Source organism: Paramormyrops kingsleyae, chromosome 1 (assembly GCF_048594095.1).
Source record: "Paramormyrops kingsleyae isolate MSU_618 chromosome 1, PKINGS_0.4, whole genome shotgun sequence".
In the NCBI taxonomy this organism is placed as follows: Eukaryota; Metazoa; Chordata; class Actinopteri; order Osteoglossiformes; family Mormyridae; genus Paramormyrops; species Paramormyrops kingsleyae.
The window spans coordinates 63,245,164-63,263,782 of NC_132797.1; the positions used below are offsets into that span (position 1 = coordinate 63,245,164).

At 50.2% G+C, this 18,619-nt stretch overlaps 1 protein-coding gene across 4 annotated transcripts in view; it reads right to left on the bottom strand.

Moving 5' to 3' along the window:
* Positions 1-431: 431 nt before the first annotated feature.
* The window catches only part of LOC111849484 (zinc finger E-box-binding homeobox 2-like), a 60,187-nt gene continuing 41,999 nt past the window's right edge, over positions 432-18,619 (bottom strand). Inside the window, exons 3-10 of one of the 4 annotated variants that reach the window (XM_023822394.2) lie at positions 16,106-16,354; positions 12,856-12,924; positions 10,586-10,774; positions 9,005-9,219; positions 6,563-6,671; positions 4,232-6,231; positions 2,634-2,736; positions 432-1,141 (exon numbers count right to left, since the gene is read on the bottom strand). In XM_023822394.2, the coding sequence (XP_023678162.1) occupies positions 606-1,141; positions 2,634-2,736; positions 4,232-6,231; positions 6,563-6,671; positions 9,005-9,219; positions 10,586-10,774; positions 12,856-12,924; positions 16,106-16,354 (3,470 nt within the window). In that variant the 3' untranslated portion in view covers positions 432-605. Of the gene's footprint in view, positions 1,142-2,555; positions 2,737-4,231; positions 6,232-6,562; positions 6,672-9,004; positions 9,220-10,585; positions 10,775-12,855; positions 12,925-16,105; positions 16,358-18,619 lie in introns of all 4 variants that reach the window. The other 3 variants (XM_023822390.2, XM_023822393.2, XM_023822389.2) reach the window with 3 other exon arrangements.

Here is an 18,619-nt window from a genome sequence, read left to right on the forward strand (position 1 = left end):
TGGCCTGACAACAGGGCAAACCTGTAGACAACACAAGTGATAGATACAGAATAATACTGGTGAAATGTAGTGCAGGCACTACGCTGCTTTTTTTTAAAACACTGTATAAATATACATAGGCAATAATTCTTATTATTGTGTAGTGATTACAGGAGCAGAGTGCAATTTATACAAGTTAAGAGTTTGTGCTATAAATACTATGAAACACAGGATTTTAGAATGTTAGCACCACACATTTTTTTAGGCCTTAATACTGTACAATTAAAAAAAAACATATTTCATCTATGTCATCTTTTTTTGTTGTTTTTTTTTTTTTTTTTTTTGCATAATGCATGTTCTAAACCAACCTGCCTTCCCTGGCTTCAATACCCATCAGCGTCTTCTCCCCCCCTCCGCCCCGCCTTGCAACTCCCCCCCCCCCCCCCCCCACCCTCATATCCTTCCATCTTGAGGTTCCCAGACTCTCTCAGGCACGTGCATGTCGAACGGTAACACAGCAGCGTGTTGTTAAACAAAGCAGGTAGCAAAGGCTACCAGGGGAAACAAAAGAAAACAAATGCAAAAAATAATATGTATAGGGGGAAGTTTTCAATGCAGTAGTTTTGTTACACGCCGTCCTCGTGATCGGATCTGGCCTCTGCTTTCCCGTCCACTGAGCTGTCATCCATCGAGTGCTCTCCATTCTCCTCCTCGTCCCTTAATGTGTCCCTGTCCGTGTCCACGCTCTTGTTCTCACTCTCCTCCTCCTCCTCAAACTCCTCGTCCCGCCGACCAATCTTGGCGTACGGCCCGTCTGCCTCCTTCTGCCGCTCCCTGGTGGCAGCGTCTCGCTCGTCCGTGTCGGAGTAGCCCTGGGGGGTCATTCCGCGCAGGTACACACGGTTCATGAGCAGCTCCGTGGCCTCCAGGTGGCCCTTCTCACGCGCCTCCCTCTCAGCCGCCTCGCGCTCCTCGGCCTCCCGCTTGCAGTAGGAGTAACGGTGGTTCATGTGCTGCGAATAGGAGCCTGAGTGCGAGAAGCGCTTGCCGCACTTGTCGCACTGGTAGGGCTTCTCGCCCGAGTGTAGCCGCGAGTGCTCGATCAGGTGGTGCTTGTGCTTGAAGGCCTTCTTGCAGATCTGGCACTGGTGTGGCCGTTTACCTGCAGGAACAAGGAGGGAGGGAGAGGGCCTATTAGGAGGTGCCGCCTGCTGCGCCACACACGACTGCAAAATCAACACGAAAATCAAGGAGGCAAACGGAATGGACGATGAGAACGACAAGGAACACAAACAAAAGGAGAACAAAAATGAAAGGAAAGAGGAGCGCGGCATTGACACAGTACGGGGCACCCAGAAGGCATGGGGGCATGCACTCTCGCCGAACTGAGGAACCGGCTACAGGTGAAATTTAACATCCCTCTGGTGTATACAGTATAGTGAGGGCGTAAAGCGAACGCACTCAAAAGAACCTGCGGCAGGGACGAAGAAGGATGAAATGGGGGTCAAATGCAACGCGACACAGCACCTGGGCACGATCGCTGTGGTCACCATGTTATATTGGATGTTTGGCGGGGGGGGGGGGGGCGTTGGTACCGGGCTGTAGAACGGCCTACTCTGATGGAGCATAGCAGCATTGACCCTGCCAAGTCAACTTCTGAAATAAGTCCTCCTCATTGAGGCTGACTGTAGTATGGTGACACCCCCCACTCCCAACCCCTGCAGTCATTACTACTCTGAGCATCCAGCCCAGTGCGTCTGTGGATTTCTGTGGAGTTTCCATGCAAACAAGCCCTTTTGGGCAAAAGTCTGTGCTGAACATGTACCAGCCCACCCACCCACTGTTGTAGGCCACGCCCACCCACCCACTTCCTCCCCCGCCAAATTCAAACGGCGACAGCCAGCAAATTCCCTCCCTGCACGCCGCCACGGCAGCAGCGTTGCTGGGGAACACGACTGAGAGTGGGTGATGTAATACGCTGAAAGTCTGCCGCTGGGAGCGGTGGTCCAGGAGTTCGGAGGGAATCTGAAAGGCCTGGTGCATGGCGCTGCCACTGACCCATGGGCACTGCCTTTGATGAGGCTCCGCCCAGTCTGTCCGCGGAACACCGTTGGGAAAAGCTGGATACTCATTCCCACTTTTTAAATTTGCTTGGAAAGTACGGTCATGAGGCAACGGTAATGCTAACGGTAATGCTAACAGTAATGCTAACGGTAATGCTAACGGTATGCTAACAGTAATGCTAAGGCAAACATGTCATACAAGCTACGGCACACAGACAGGCTGTTATTAACTAATATGAAGAAATATTCATTTTTAAGCATTAAACTGGGAGACACACGGCCACAGTTCACTCCCAATGCAATGTTCTTTGTGGCAAAAGAAATAATATCATAATCCCTGTCAACAGGAGAGAAACATATTCAGGGTTATAACACACACAACTGAAATAAAACACAAAGGAAGAGAAAAGGTAAAAAAATGAAAAATAACAAAAGAAAATCAAAAAGGGGTTTAGGGACACAAAACATGAAGGAGGCACGGGGTAAAACGAGTGTCTGGAACAGTATATATACCTGTGTGCTCATATTTGTGTCTTAGGAGGGAACTGCTCTTCTGGAATGTTTTGTCGCACAAGTCACACGCGTACATACCACTTTCTGTCTTCTTAATCTTCTTCCGGGACAGACAGGAGTCAGAGTCTGTCATGTCATCCAGGCCTGACATGTACTCTGCTGTGCCGTCAAGCAGCTCCCCCTATAAAATAACCAGATTCCCTCAATCCACACCTGTTAACCACATACGGGGCCACCCCAGCCCAAAAAAGGCCGGAAACCAACAGTCACCTTAGGAGCCTTAACGAGACTCAGACTCAGAAAGTCAGCTAACCAGGGCAGCAATATTAGCATTTAGCGACTTAGTATTTTGCTACTCCACACATTTGCATTTGAATTTGGCTTAATTTTATATATAAAAGGGTGCTAATTCTATATTTATATGTTCCTCTTTCACAGAAGAGATTAACCTGATAGGCTTACTTAAATTAATGGGGGGGGGGGGGATCATCATATTAGAGGGTCACAATAATAAGAGGCCTTTGTGGGGTATATTGCAACAGTCTTCTAATTTTCAACCGGTAATGATTAAATCATGAGGTGCACTAACAGAACAGAAATTGGGACGCACTCAGTGTCCTCGTTAGAAGTAAAGGCTTTGGCCTGACTGAGATTCCTGAAATGTAGCGACGCTGAGGTTTAAGGAGACGGGACCATCGCTCCACAATCAATTTGAGCTAAATGCCCATAGCTGTATTCTTTAAATCTAATTTAATAACTTAGGAAGGGAAACATTATGAATACTTTCTTTTTTTTAATCGAAATGGCACTATGTTAAACAGCCCTTAGCATACTGCAGTAATGAACACCGATACGCTACATTATTAATCCCTGTGTTGAAACTCATTTTTCGCTTTTTTCTTTGTAGAAATAGAACAGAACAAAAACATTGGTGGGGATGAAGCATTAAGGAGAGGCTGAACATTCATGGCCAATCAACAACATGAGGAGACCCTGCAAAACATGTGGTGCGTTCCATTTGAACTGGGCAGTCGGAATTTTCCGAGTTCCTAGTAGGACATTTCAACTGGAACCCCCCCCCCGAAGTCAAATTTCCGACTCGGAAAGTTGGAAAAACCTCAGCAGCTCCGATCTCAAAAGATGGCTGCGCACTTCATCAACAGAAGTGAAAGCTGTAGCTATATACATTTTATTGGCATTCATGTCTTTTTTGTGTCTCATTAAATCAGTCAAACAAAATATTATTCTTATTATCCTACCGCTTTCTGTGGACATGTTGCTGCGTTGCCTTATTTGGTATTGCTAACAATTTCTAACAATGAACTTGGGTAGAACTGGTACCGCTAAATGGCTTTCCTGCTTTTTTGCACTGAAATGCGGTTAACTTGGGTGTGACATCATTCTCAGCTCTGACTTCCAACCTCCAAGGTAAATAGAATGCAATATTGGACACATGGACATCCCAGCACCCAGGATGGAGTCTGGATGGGGACTGCCCTTTGCCCTCAATGATTCTGTAGGGCAGATAACATCAGAAACCCCAAAAGCACCAATTATGCAATGGTACCCCAAACAAGGGCGCTCTGGGTGGCTAAATGGTATGAGCTCACTGTCCTACAGGTGCACGACCGGGACAGACTGCAGTGAATGCACAGGGAGTCTGGCGGCTCACTTACTTGGAAACCTTGTTTGCGCTGGTATTTCCTCCTCTGTTGCATTTCGGCAAAAGTAGGCGCTCCCGTTGCATACGTGTAAGTCATGTGTGGCAGGAAGCTCATGGGGTCCAGCCCTGGGTATGGCCTCAGGCCTGGGATGCTGGCCTGAACTGGGGGCATGAAAGTGGCAGGAGGAAAGGCGCCCTGAGGTGGAATCGATGTGTACAGAGGCTTGGCACTGAAGGGGTTAATACTGAAAATGGGGTTAGTGCTTTTGTCAAGGTGGCCGTTGTTGGAGTTGGCAAACTCTTTTTTTAAGTATGCCAAGTTCAAAGGCTCCTCCAAGTGCTTGCGTGGGGAGGACACATTGTTGTTGTGCTCGATGGTGACACTGTTGGGATTCAGCTGGTTTTTCACAGTCACAATACGTTTAGTTTCCTTCATGAGTTTTGGCAGGGACAGGTCCAATGGCTCAGCCTGAAGGTCCTCCGAAGTGAAGCTGTTTGGAGTGTACGAGCTGCTGTGGGAGTTTTTTGATGACGTGGAAGAGAGGTTCAAAGGCGAAGGAGTGTTGCTGCGCGAGTGGTCCAATTTCTCGCCTGTCGGCTTGCCACCAGCAAATTGGGCAGTTTTTGAAAGCCTGAGGGGAGTGTCACAGCTGTTGATGTTGTTGTGGAGCTCGGCTACTGCTGGTGATGTGATGCGGTCAGCCGGCTTGACCAGGGACACTGGGGACCGGGCCACCATTGGGTCTTTAGCGGGAGTGTGGTTGGTGGCAGCCAGCGCCACCTCCCTGTTGTGCCGCTCCAGAGGTGGGGTCCTGGGGTCCCCATATTGGTAGACCTTCCGCTGCTCGAACCATTCCTTCACAAATTCCTGAGGAAGGCCCACTGCAATGGAGATCTTGAGCAGCTCCTCAGAGTTGGGCTCCATATTCATGGCAAAGTATGCCTTGAGCACCGACATGTGGTCCTTGTAGGGGTTGATGTGGCTCGTCAGTCCTTTCTCAGAAAGCATGGAGGACAGCAGTAGGGTGTGTTTGTCTGGAAATGGGCCTGGCTTGTTGGGAGTCAGGTTATCGTTTGGCTGGAGGACTGCCTTGATCTCCTCGTTCATCTTGCACAGATATCGCTCATGCTGGTGCAAGGGAATTGGCCCAGGGAAGGTCTCTTTGCAGTACTGGCAGGAGAATGGCGTGAAGAGGACATTGTTTTCATGAGTTTTGTCCTCCGTACCTAAATCTAACATGTGATTGGATTTCTCCTTTTTGATATTGCTAATTTGTCTCTTTGAGTCCGTGGTCAAGCTCTGCAGGCAAGCTTTGGCTTCATTCACCTTCTCCAACGTGTAGTCAATGATGCTCTTAGTGGCACCATTGTGGCTGACGACCGGAAGACCGGTTGGGGGAACCCCAGGGGGTGTCAGGCCCTGCTTCTGCTCCTCCATCTGAGAGCCGAGCTCTTTCATGAAGGCCTTGATCTTTGAGAGCTCCTCGGGCTTGCAGTCCATTTTCTGTCGGCACACAGTATTGTCCACGATCTGGAGAACCTTATGCACCTCGCTCATGTTGTTCCCCAGCCCTGGGTATCCAAGGAGCTGAGAGTCCATTCCGATCCCCAGGTTCTGCAAAGGGCTATGAGCAGAGCCATGAACTCCTAGAGGGCTGCCTCCCCCAATCCCTCCATTTATGAAGGGCCCGGGGCCTCCAAACCCATGAGAGGCCATCATGAGTTTATAGTCACTGAAGTCCTGTGGCTCCATCTTTATGTTCATGTGGGCTGGCTGGTCCGGAAGCCCAAGAGGCTTGCCATTCTCCAGCTTGTGCCTCAGCTGTGTGATGGCCGAGTTAGTGGGCGAGGAGGATGCCGACGTCGGCGAGGAGCCAGCCTTGGCGCCGCCGCCGCGCACACGCCCGTTGACAGCAATGAGGCCGATGCACTTCTTGCTGCTGATATGGGAGCTGTAGGAGCCGGAATGGGAGAAGCGCTTCTTGCAGTTGGAGCATTCGTATGGCTTCTCGCCTGGGGGGAGACACACAGGTCACGGGATTACCACCTTAACGTACCTGAACGTTGGCAAGCAGTCAACAGTCATGTGGTAGCTGCTAAGATCTTAATAAAGGTCTCAAGATGTCATGCATATATAATGCAGTGATATTCTGAGCATTCCCTTAAGTATGTGCACCTGACTAAATCATGACACTGAAATGCTGAACTCTAAAGGCCTAGAATCAGTACGGATAAACCCCTCCTGCTTCGGTAAGTCCCGTCAAGTTCATGACAAGTTCTCTAAATCAGGGTAATGAATATTCAAAAGGGCACAGAGTCCCTTTCCCGCCCCCTGGCTACCCACCGCTGTGGATCCGCAGGTGCTCCTTCAGATGGTGTTTGTATTTGAAGGCCTTTCCGCATTCTGTGCACTTGAACTTGCGGTTGCCAGCTCCCGGATTCAGCAGTTGGTGCTGTGTTAGAGAAGGTATTTACAATGAGATCCAAGCCGACATTTCGAGGGTATGCACTCTGCTGGCGATGATAACCGGCCCGGTGCAAGCATAGGCCAAATGGTGCTCTCCGCGGCAGGCCGCCCTGGTTTCCTGCTCTTGATGTTGGTGAGGGAGCTGCCGATAACGGCACGGACCATGCACCTTTTTCATTTCCGGCCTCACTGACTACACAAGCATGCCTTTGTGATTCAACGGCCGGATAAAAAAAAAATCACAAAAGGATCCCCCTTTTAAGAAGTTCCCTTGATTAGAAACTGCAATCTAACATTGTTTTATTAATTAGAGGCAATCACTGGGGTGACACTGCAATTCTTTCACAGGTTATCCAACCAGTCGTGTAAAGCAAACATAATTCCACATAAAACAAAACATTTGTGCCGACCGGAAATGAAGAAATCACCTACAAATTTGATGCAGGTTGTGTTAATATCCCAATAGGGCTCATAAGCGTGAGTCTCCCACGTTCCCGCTGGAAACGAGTGACCCAGAATGAAACCATAACGCTGAGAGCCACAACAATGGTGGCGTCAGCGCAAGGCTGCATGCCGGGCGTGCCCAATTAATGCCGAGTGGGAGGTGGGTATGTTAAGCGGTCAGGGGACACAAAAGCTCTCTGAGGCGTGGGGGAAGCCGGCCCCCTGATCCAGCACGACAACTGCTGGGGTGTGAGCAACTCTGCCCACATTCCTGGGGAGACAGATGGCATTGCACGGGGGGGACACAGGCAGGGTTTGTTCAAACAGCAGCCATCTTCAGAGATCAAGCGGGATCGGGGGCCGCCCAGCGCCCAGCGAGGGACCCCCAACCCCCCCCCCCCGACTCGACATAAACAAACAGCAACAGCTGCTTGGGCTGCACGCCGCCTCCCTCTGTGGTCCCCGGTAAACTTTCTTAGTGCCGCCGCTAATACGATACAATCGCTCTCCTTTACTAATTGCAAATGCCACAAGCAAATGAGGGGATTTTTCAACAATGGGCCGGCCTCCTCCCCGCCTGCCCGCCAGCCCTCCCTGCCGGGCACGATACGTGCCACCGGAGCCGAGCCCCCATTGTTCACCTCTGATTAGCCGCTAGTTAAGGACCTGCTAAATATCCGTCCTGTGTATTAATAACACCTAATGATCTCAGGCACATTCCATGAATAAGGAGTGGACAAATGGAATTTAAAATACGCTCAAATATATTTATCAAGTGCTAACGATCAAAGCCAGGACAGCATGTGTAAGAATATGCATTCTAGAATTATGTTTTGGCGTTGTGATGGCAGGAAACATACCTTGATGGGCTATTATAATTATTAAACTGCATGAGATTTGACTGACTTAATTTCTTTTTTTTGTGATTTTTTTTTTTAATTTAAAAAAAGATATTGATCTTTCTGTTTTTATAATGGAATGAAGCCATGTCAGAGTAGCTAGTAGAAACAGAAGTGTCACGTGACGGATAACGTAACGAGTGACAGGCTGTCTCATCCAATCAGCTATGGTATGTCTGCTGGTCACGGGCACACTCAGTTTCGCTCTGGCATGGTATGCATCATAGTATAAAGCAGGGCAGTCGTTCAGGAAAGTGAAGGAATAAACAAACACTTAAGTCATTTAAGGATTAGGACAGGAGATCACCAGAGAGGCCATCTGCTCACGGTTAAACCTCCCTGGTGGAGGGAGGCGAGCAGAAAGGTGGGGGGGGGGGACACCTTGTATGCTATCTGGGGGTGGGTAGGGTAGGGTTGGCTTGCAAAAATCTGAGGAGGAATCACTGGTTTTCAGTAAAAGATGTGGGAAATTGGATGTTAAAATAGGTCACAAGGCACAGCCATTTCGCTGACCGGATTCCTGGTCGAGCCCTCATAGGACCTATGGGGGATTGCAGCTCAGTCTGGGGGGGGGGGTGTGTGTCAGGATTTACTCATCGCAGGCCAGCCAAAAAAGGGCCAAGCAGGCTTCACTCTGATACGAGTCCATCCTAGTGCTCACCCCTGCCAGCCTCGCTCATAGGTCAGGCAGGCAGGCCGGGACATTAGAGGCACACTTCTATAAACCGGGGCTGCGAACTATAGTGAAATTAAGGTGGGGGGGGGGGCTATTTTGCTCAGATATAAAGCCTTATAGTCATGTTTGTGGCTGGGAAATGATTTGATTAAAACAAAATGCTACATTATATCAAAGGAGGCCATTGGAAAAAGCATTTGGGCCTCAGTTAAAAGCATTACCATTTAAGGACGTGCATCTTCAAAACAACATGGAAATAACAATAATAACTAAGCCTTTGAGAGGCGGGGCCCCGCTCACCTGGTCGCGGGCTGGTTTGTGCGTGGCCATGTGCCGCTCCAGCTGGGTGCGGTAGGCAAATGTGTAACTACACAGGGGGCAGGAGAAGCTCTCCTCGTTCTTCTCGTGCCGGTACTTGATGTGCTCCTTCAGCGACGTCAGCCGCTTGTAACCGCGGTCGCAGTAGGGGCACGTCAACAGTTGGGCAAAAGCATCTGGAGTTCCAGGTGGCAGGTCTGCGGAGGGGACATGGAGGAGCCGGGGGGGCAGGGGGGGAACGGTGGGGGGGGCGGGAGAGCGGGCCAAAAGGTCAGTGAATCAATGGCAGCTAATGGGCGTGATGCCCGGAGTGGTATGGGAGGTATCCGTGCAATCTGCTCTGCAGAGCGGAGCCCGCCGAGGCTGGCAGCCGTGCCCCGACATGCACACGCGCGTGCACACACACACACACACACAGACACACACACACACACGCGCACACACACAGACACATACACACACACACACACGCGCGTGCGTGCACACACACACACACACACACACGCGCACACAGACACATACACACACGGACACACACATACACACACAGACACACACACGCGCACACACACACAGACACACACACACATGGACACACACACACACGGACACACACACACGCAAACGCACACACACATGGACACACATGTTTGTGTTCATATCTTTGTGGGGACTATACATTCATTTAAATGGGAAAAACCTTAATCCCAACAATGACAACACTAACCCTTTACCAGCCCTAACCTTACCCATAAGTAACCAAACAAAATACTAGACTTTTGGCATTTTTAATTTTTTGATTGCAGTGACAGATTTTAATAAAATTGAATTTATCCTTGTGAACAGCAGAGGTGGTCCCCACGACATCAATATAACAGGTTTTATCAATTGTGGGGACCAAATGTACATGACCCACGTGCACTCACACACTGACACACATATACACTCACAGACACACAGACAAATGAACACTTGCACACTGACACACATGTACACAAACAGACACAAACAGCCTTCTATTCCGTGACAGCATGATCAGAGTCCAGAAATGTGCACCTTTGTTAGACATGTGGTTTTATTCACATAACATAACAATAACAGACCTTCACATGGCTATGATCAAATTATTTCATAGACAGGTGATTTTCACACACTTTAACAAAAAAAGCTTCATAAAAACACTACATAAGCAGTAGACACAACACAATGCATTATCTATAAAATATTAAAATCTGACTTTATGACCTGCTCACTTGTCTTCTCCATTCAGGGGTCCAGCTTTAACAATTGCTGATGTTGAATCCCTCAAATTACCAAACGTCTCTGATTGGGTCATTGGCCATTTTTCACACTTTCATCACTTATGAAGTATGCGTCATAAATCCAATTCACTTCAATGCCGTCTTTTCCCCTGGGGATTTTGGGGGTGTACTATCGGGTTTCGGGCCCTAACAGCTGCTACCAAGCACCAAAGGTAAACACAGAGACATTCGGCGAATCTGCAAACGCAACAGCTGCCCGGGTCTCCGGCAGGCCGCTCCGCTGCACTCCCTGCATTCTTACCATTTTCCTCCAGCCCGTTGGCCTCGGGCGTGCCCAGGCGAGACAGTTCCTCCGGGGCTTCTGGGTAAATGATGGCGGTGTCGCCCCGCTGCAGGTACTCGGCGATGCTGACCACGTGGCTCTCACCGTCCTCTAGCTTCCGCTTGACAAAGAAGTCGTCAAAGTCCGGAGGGCAGTCGGCGCTCTTTACTGTGAAGACGGAAGGAGGGAGGGAGAGAGGAAGAAACATCATCATCATTAACCACTGGGTTTTGGGGGATTTCCTGTCTAGCAACTCCAAAGGGCAGTTGGCATTGTTCACTGAGAAGATGAAAGAAAGTAGAAAAGTCATTAACAGAAAATATTTTTTTACCCCTAGGTTTTTCAGGATTTCCTAAAAAGAAAACCAATAATAATAATAATAATAATAATAATAATAATAACACATTTGAATTTTTAGGAGGTGAAGAATAAAACCCTTTAGAGCGATGTGGTGAGTGTACACTTTACAATGTTACCCTGTCAGAAAACGCCCACGAACATCAGAAATCCCCGGACAAGCACCATCCCGGATGGTAGAAAAGCTCTCAAAGATAAACCTTTCTGCTTTAAACATATTACCAGTTACGGCACAAACGCTTACATGGAAATCACATTTGCACGGCCTGCCAATTCCACCTCTCCATTCTCATAGTTCAAATTATGTGAAATTTGATTACGATGCTTAAATGATAAATCTTTTAAGGCAGATCTAATTCCTGATATTCAGTTCAAGCCAGTCAGAAACCATTTTTTATTTACGTTTTATCATAAATTAATTTTATTTATTCTTTTTTTATTTAAATTTTTCTTTTTTGGCAATTCTGGTTTACGGAAGACAGGCCAAAATGTGTAAGATGTACAAACAGGCCATGGGTTAAAAACAAAGAAAAACAGGAAATGAGATACGTGGAAGTGCAGGAAGGGTGATGAAGACGTGGTCGTATCTCGGAATGTCCCCTACGTTTTCTCGTGCTCAGGAAGCTTGGAGCGGTAGGAAATTGAGATAGCTTCACGTAATCATGAACAGCGCAAGCACCCATTAGGCGGGAAATGACAGGGCTTGGTGGCACAGGCTGATTGCGGCCCAAACACCGCCAACCTGGAAAAGCCACTTCCGGTCTCCTTGATAACATAGCATTTTTTCCCCATTTAGATGCACAACGGCTGCTGTTACTAATCCAAACATGACGGGGGGGGGGCAGAAAAAAAGGTAGCATTTTACACGGTGGTGCTTTACGTTTACTAGACGCCAATTAATTTGACGGCTTTCTCGACGGGCACAAAGGTAATCTTCACACGCTGGTGCTTTGTGGTCTGTAAACATTTTACGGTCCAATCTGCAAAAGGTCAAGTTGGGAGGATTATGTCACCATCGAGAAGTAACTAGAAAATGTCAGAGCATGTGGAATCGTGGGGAAGGTGGAGACTTTCGCCATGCGGCATGGCCCATACCCACAATGCTCCATTCTCGGTACAGCGGTGATGGGGAGACAGCCCGACCATCCCGCTCCACTATTTCCCACCGGTGGTTTGGGAAAGTCAATATCGTAAGGTTTTGCTGCCAACGCCTCTGAGAGCACACGAGCCAGACAAATCAAATTTGCACAAATCTGATTGTGCAATGAGCTACAATCTGTGATGTCGGCCGCGTCCCGCGACTAAGAAAACATGCCGAGATGCTCCCCCCCCCGCGTGTGACGGAAATCTCAAATGGGACGCAGCGTGGACTGTATGTGTTTCTCATTAGGGGAATTACATCGATTGACTAACACCTAGGCTGCCGCAGCGGCGGCCACGTAACGCAAACACTCTGCTGCTCAGGCAAAAACATCAGAGCCTCAATGGAACATCACATTTATTTTATTTCTATGGAAACCAAACTACTCTCCAGAAAAAAAGAGTGTCAGGAAGCCCAAGGGATAGGGGAGTCGGAGGAGCAGTTTGCATGCCGTGGCGGCCTTTCACAGGGGCGTCTGTGTGGCCAGTCAGCCGCGGCCTGGATGATATCATGAGGGGGAAGTTTAATTCCCACGAGGCTGGTGGGCGGAAATCAGTTTTGCCCGCTTAATTAGATATGGCAGGTAGGATTCAGGTTTGTACGTCTCCAACAGGCCACAGAGGAGAATAAACACATGCGCAAATGTACATACATAAACCCCTCCCCCCTGGTCAAAGATACACAAACTCCACCCCGTTCCAGAAACACGCTTAGCTCTGCCCGACGTGTCTAGAGATAGAGGGAGACTCACCTGTACCATTTCCTAGTTCCTGTACGGGCTCTTCAGTCTCCATGGGGCCGTAATCATCCTTCATATCATCTGAGGGGGGGAAACAGAGATGGGAAGGATTAAGAGTCAGAACAAATGAGACAAACCAACATCCCCTCAGAGGGAAGATAGCTGAATGGACCTCTTTGGTCAGGTGGGCTGTGACCCCCCTCTTCCCCCATCTACCATTCATAGTGAAAGGCAACTCAGTGACCAGGAAGCATAAGCCAAGATCTGCTGGGGGCGAGTAACGCCGCGGGGGAGGGAGGTAACTTATAATACAAGGCTTTATCTCCCGACCCCTCTCTTATCTAATTATCAATCAGTTTAATGCAAGCTGTACCGGAAATGCCAGCCCAATTCGCCCCAGGCGCAGGTACGATGGTGATAAATAACATCCCGCTGATGGATGGACAGTGCCATAAAGACAAGGGCTACGGACCCCGGCACGGTCAACACGAGGACGCTGCCACCACTGCTGCTGCATATGCACAATTAACTTAAAGAGCCCCCCCCCCCCCCCATCCGAATCCTCATCCGCCGTGTCTCCGAAATTAAATCAAGGTATTTCCGAGAATGACAGTTCCTCGTTGTAAATATAGCAAGTGTGTCTGCCTGTCCTGGGTGCTCATGGTCCACTTCTGTGGAGTCACACGCATCATCTTGCCGGGAACCTGCGGCTACATCCTCCACGTCCCCATCCCTGGCTATGAAATCACTCCAGCTTCATCATCAGGCTAACTGATTACTGGGTTTGTTTGGGCCTGCAAGAATATGCAACTCTTCAGAGATGCGTGTTGCAAAACTTAACATCAAAAAAGAAACACGCTGATACGAGTGGAACAAACTGCTGTGACAGATTTGCCATTGACACGACAGGAATACTCAGTTTCTCACATAACGTGCATAATGTTAGACAACGATTAATTTATGTAAAATGGTTCGTTCATTTAGGGGAGAAAAACAATCGTTCTGCAGCAGTCACAGGGCCTTAAAAATATTTAAATGGAACCGTTGGGCTGGTACCACCCTGCGAAACAAAAACAGTTTCCTTCTGCACTAAACAGATAAAAGGAGGTACGGCTAATGGCGCGTGAGAATGAGAATGAGCAGATAAACAGTATGAGGGACGCCAAGGCCGACTTGTGGACACGTGGGAGGTCTGGAGTGCAGCCGTCCCACGGTGATGACATCAGAGTCACGTGCCGCCACTTCTCCACGTCTCATGCAGATGCTCACAGGTGCCTCTGCAGCACACAATTTCCCGGGTGCTAATTAGCGAGCGCCTCGTCTCCCCCCTTTGCACTCTGAGTGGTGGAGAGGCTCGACAGGGTCTTTAAATACCGGCTGCAGCTCTTGGATCTGCTGAGTGACCGTGATACGGCACAACCAGCTTATTTTAACCCCAGAGCAACACCCTTTCTGCTTTTGGTAGTCTCAGAGTACAAGAATCCTTCCACCAGGAGGTGGACTAACACCAGCAACCCCCCCCCCCACTCACGTTTGGTGTTTCCTGTACCCGGCAGACAGGGGGGGGAGGGGTCATTTTTAAAATTCTTACTCTGAAAATTCACTTCAGCGGATTAGGTGACGGACGCTTGTGTAACGGGAAATGTACTGTGGCTTAACATCTGCCCTTTGTGTCTGTACCTGATAAATCAGGAACGCGGGGCACACGTGAGGTGGGGGGGGCTCAGGGGCTGTGTAAGTTTCCTGCCACAGTCTGAAACCATCACGCCCATGAACACTCTCCTGTCAGCCCCCACTCTCACAATTCACAGCACTATTGATCCATTTTTTTCCAAAAACATTCCTGGCCTCGTGGCAGAGGAGAGCTCGGCGCCACCTTCCACACATTTCCTCCGGAGCTTTCTGGGAATCGGCGTAAGAAAACGGCACCTTTTTAGGGAGCGTGTGGAGAAAGTCAGGTGATTTATTTAAAGGAGCTGTCAGTTAGCCCCGTGACAGAGGCATGCGGCACAGCGGGTCCAGCACCGGTGTGGATAAAAATGTCAAGGACGACTCCAAGCACAAAACTGTGGCTGTGCCGTGGTGGCGCTGGGTCGGGGGTGGAGGGGTGGAGTGTTCTGGAAAAGACACGCCACGAGAGCTCGACAAGACTCTCGAACTTAAACATGTGTCCCGTGGACAAAGTGTCGAGGCAGGGGAGATGTAGCGGGCTTATCTCGGGGTGAAGTTATGTGCTGAGGTATCACGGCAGACAGAGAGGCACCGGGGAGGGTGGGGATGGGGGGGGGGAGCAGAGAGCTTCCCAACATCCCACTAACGAAAGGCCTGACACTTTATCACATCAGAGACGCATTATCTCCCCTGTGCAACACAGCGTAAATAAAGACATCCAGGCACCAGTTGAAAAAATAAATAAATCCTCCTTTTCACTGTACAAAGGCGGTATGTGCTTATCTTCACCCACGATTATTTTATTAATACGTCGGATATCTAACGCCGCGCTCCCGATGCGTGGCGCTGCCTTGCGATTTAGCAAAACCTGCATCGATTAGCCTTCACGGAGCTTTTTTATGGTGATGACGGTAATAATCTCTGCCGAGTCAAACCCTCCTCCACAAACACTCCCCTTCTCTCTTTTCTCCCCTCCTTTCGGATTCCGGTGGATTTTCAAAGCCCCGGACGGCCTCCTCTGCTCTCTCTCCTCCGGTTCATTAGGCGGAATGAAGAAGCAGGCCGGGCTCATCTAAATGGGCTGTCGCACACTCTGTCACGGCGCCCCGAGAATCATCGGCTCTTATTATACATGTAAATGGCTATCGTAAAAATAAAAATTTCATTTAAGATTGTTAATGACTTCTGCAGCGGCCTGCCTTCCTTTAATGATTATCCTCTGCCCCTAATTAAAAGTATTTGTCTTTTAAACACCCACTAGCAGGTCCCCCCGATTAGGCCTTGTGCTCTGGATGAGGTGGAAGAAAAAAAGACAGAAGGAGTCACATTAAAGACACAGCAGGAGCCGCCTCGCGGATACAGACAAGGCAGCGATGTCACCCGACCGGCGGCAGCTCCGAGATAAGCGTAAGGATTGTGATTTTAGGCTAAAACATGGAAGACGGAGAAATATCCCTCTTTGATAAATGCTCCCCCTATAGAAATCAAGCACTGCGGGTTATAAATCAGAGGGCGAGGCATTTCCGAAAGGAGGCCCATACGAATGTTGCCAAGGATGTTTGTTTCATTGGCTGACCACCCCGTCACTCACCGGTACCGTCGAGTGAGACCTGCAGGACATCGCTGTCATGCCAGGGGAGCTCCGGCCCACCGTCCCTGGCGTCTTCGTCCTCGTCGTCCCTGTGCGAAGGGGCGTGGCCGGCACGGGGCGAGGCCTCGGGGTGGGTTAGGCCCGCCGGGCTGCTGTCTCCATTGAGGAGGCTGTCTTCCTCAGGGACCAACGGCCTGTCGTCCTCGTCCGTCTCCGAGCCCGTCTCCACCACATTCTCGTAGTTCAGCACTGCAAACGAGATGCGCCACACGATGGTCACCAGGCCATCCAAGAACAGCCTCCTGCCCCTCTGCCCACCCCCCTGAGGTGTCACAGCTGAGCTGGGCCTCGCCCCGACTGTTTCTGGACTGGATTCCCTGCCCAGCTGCTGGACAGGCCAGTGAAATAGTTTCCAGTTTCCAGCCATGGCGGTGAGACCAGCCTCGGATGCTAACAGGCTTGGGGGGGGGGGTGGCGTGGCATAGCTGCCATTCCCCTAGGGCCACGCCAGCCACATAGCTGTGATATTTAGCAAACGGCGCACATTTCAAAAGTCACATGACCAGAGAAGCCACTCCCCCACCCCCGCAGCCTGTATCCAGATTAGCTTCTGCCCTGAATATCTCCCCACATATCAGGCCTTGGCGTGGTATGCCAACCCCCCCCCGTGTTCACATTTTCAGTCCCCCCAGGGTGGGACTCTCCCCAGAGACCATGATTTCGGGGGCGTTTCCCGGAATCCGCGAGCCAGTGGAACGCCACGTAGCCGAGACCCAAGTTGTGGGTCTCCAGACATACCTACACTTTTCTTAGAACGGCCCTCCTGTAAATAGGGTCTGGGAACCTAAACAGGCCACCGGGCTCACGTGCCGATCCATAAACGGCGCCAAGTGACGGACCAGAGTCAAAAAATGCCAGGCGGCAGCATAGCCAGCTGCGGACGTGCCTGACTGGGGGGCAAGAAGGGGGGAACGCGGAACGAAGTGGGGAGGGGGGCAGGGGAGGAAGAAATGAAAGTCATGACATCATGGGAACCCATTTAAGACACAAGGAGGTGTGGGGGTGAGGGAGCAGGCGGAAAAAAAGGACAAGAAAAACAATTTCCAGGTTTGTTTTGGAGCTCCGCTTGTGGCCCGAAATGCGGCAATATGGAGATATCGAGCACCGACGCTTGGAAAGCGGAGTGTCTGACTACCCGTTCCAAACCCTTCCAGGCCTTACAGACACAGATCATGAGCGACAGCCGCATTTTCCCGGGTCGGTACCGGAGAAAAGGAGCGGAGCCAGGGGGCCGGGCCGGGCCGACGGGTGGAGGCACGGGTGACACAGAGATTACCGCTCGCATATCTATTCATAATGCGACGGCGCTATAATGCGCGCGCCCGTACTTGCCTTTGGAACAACTGCACAACAGGTGCAAATTAAAATGAAAACGGCCCTAGGGGCGGGGGGCCGGGGGGCCCGGCTGGATCCGCTGACCTGGTTTGAATACCAATTGACGGGGGAAACAAAACCTTTTCAAGAGGTGTGACCACCAGGGTTCAGGCAAGTTCAGACCGGGCAGAGCCCCCGGAGATGGGGGGGATGGGGCGATGGGGAAAGTGAGACGTGCCGCTAACTGTGTGGTCCACGTATACCTTGGTGGACTTGATAATGCGGCTTTTAACTTCGATTTCTCTTCTAAGGGACCCCCCCCCCCCCCCAAGATTTTAACCATTTCTTAGCAACGTGCCGGAGACTCCCCCCCCCCCTTTGTGGGGTAAACAAAAGACCTGGAGTCCTGGGAAGCTATCATCCCCCCCCCCCCCCCCCCCACACACACACACACACACACCCGCCATCACTAACACCGCCCAAAAAAGCTGATCACAGGATGAAAAGTGAGGACAACGAAGCTGGCAGACTGAATGAATTAATTTATCTAGAGGTGGACAGGTTTTAAAAGGCCAGAGGCTGGCTCCTCTGTGGCGGCATTCCGAATAATATCCGAGGAGCCTCAAACCCGGACAGACACGGAAGAAAGGAAAAGTGGAAGTAAAGAGGCAGGGAAAAGTTCCCTTCTTGCTCAGACCGTCACAAGCTCATTTAAACTATGACTTCCTTCAAACGGCCACAAACACTGTTATTTGTCTGCGACCGAAATCAAGTCTCAGGCCTTGTGTTTTGTTCCATGTATGTCATTTTTGTTTTTTCTTTTTTCATTCCCGGAATATTCCCCGGATGTGTCCAGCTTGTCCTGTGAGCTGCATGGCCCTTGGCCCCCGACCTTCGACACGTTGTCCCCGCCGGCCCCTGAGACAAGGGGCCCGAGTGACACTCGAGTAAAGAGGGGCCCCGATACGGGCTACCCCCCCATGCCAGCCCCCCCCCCCAGCCCACTCCCGGCCCACGTGGGTGGGGTGAGACCCGGCACACAAAAGGCAGCGTGCAAGGACCCGGTGAAAAGGGGGCGCGGCGACTTTAAATGTGATCTGCCGGCAGGTTATTGAAATTGCCACGGAGTTGCGGTGGCGG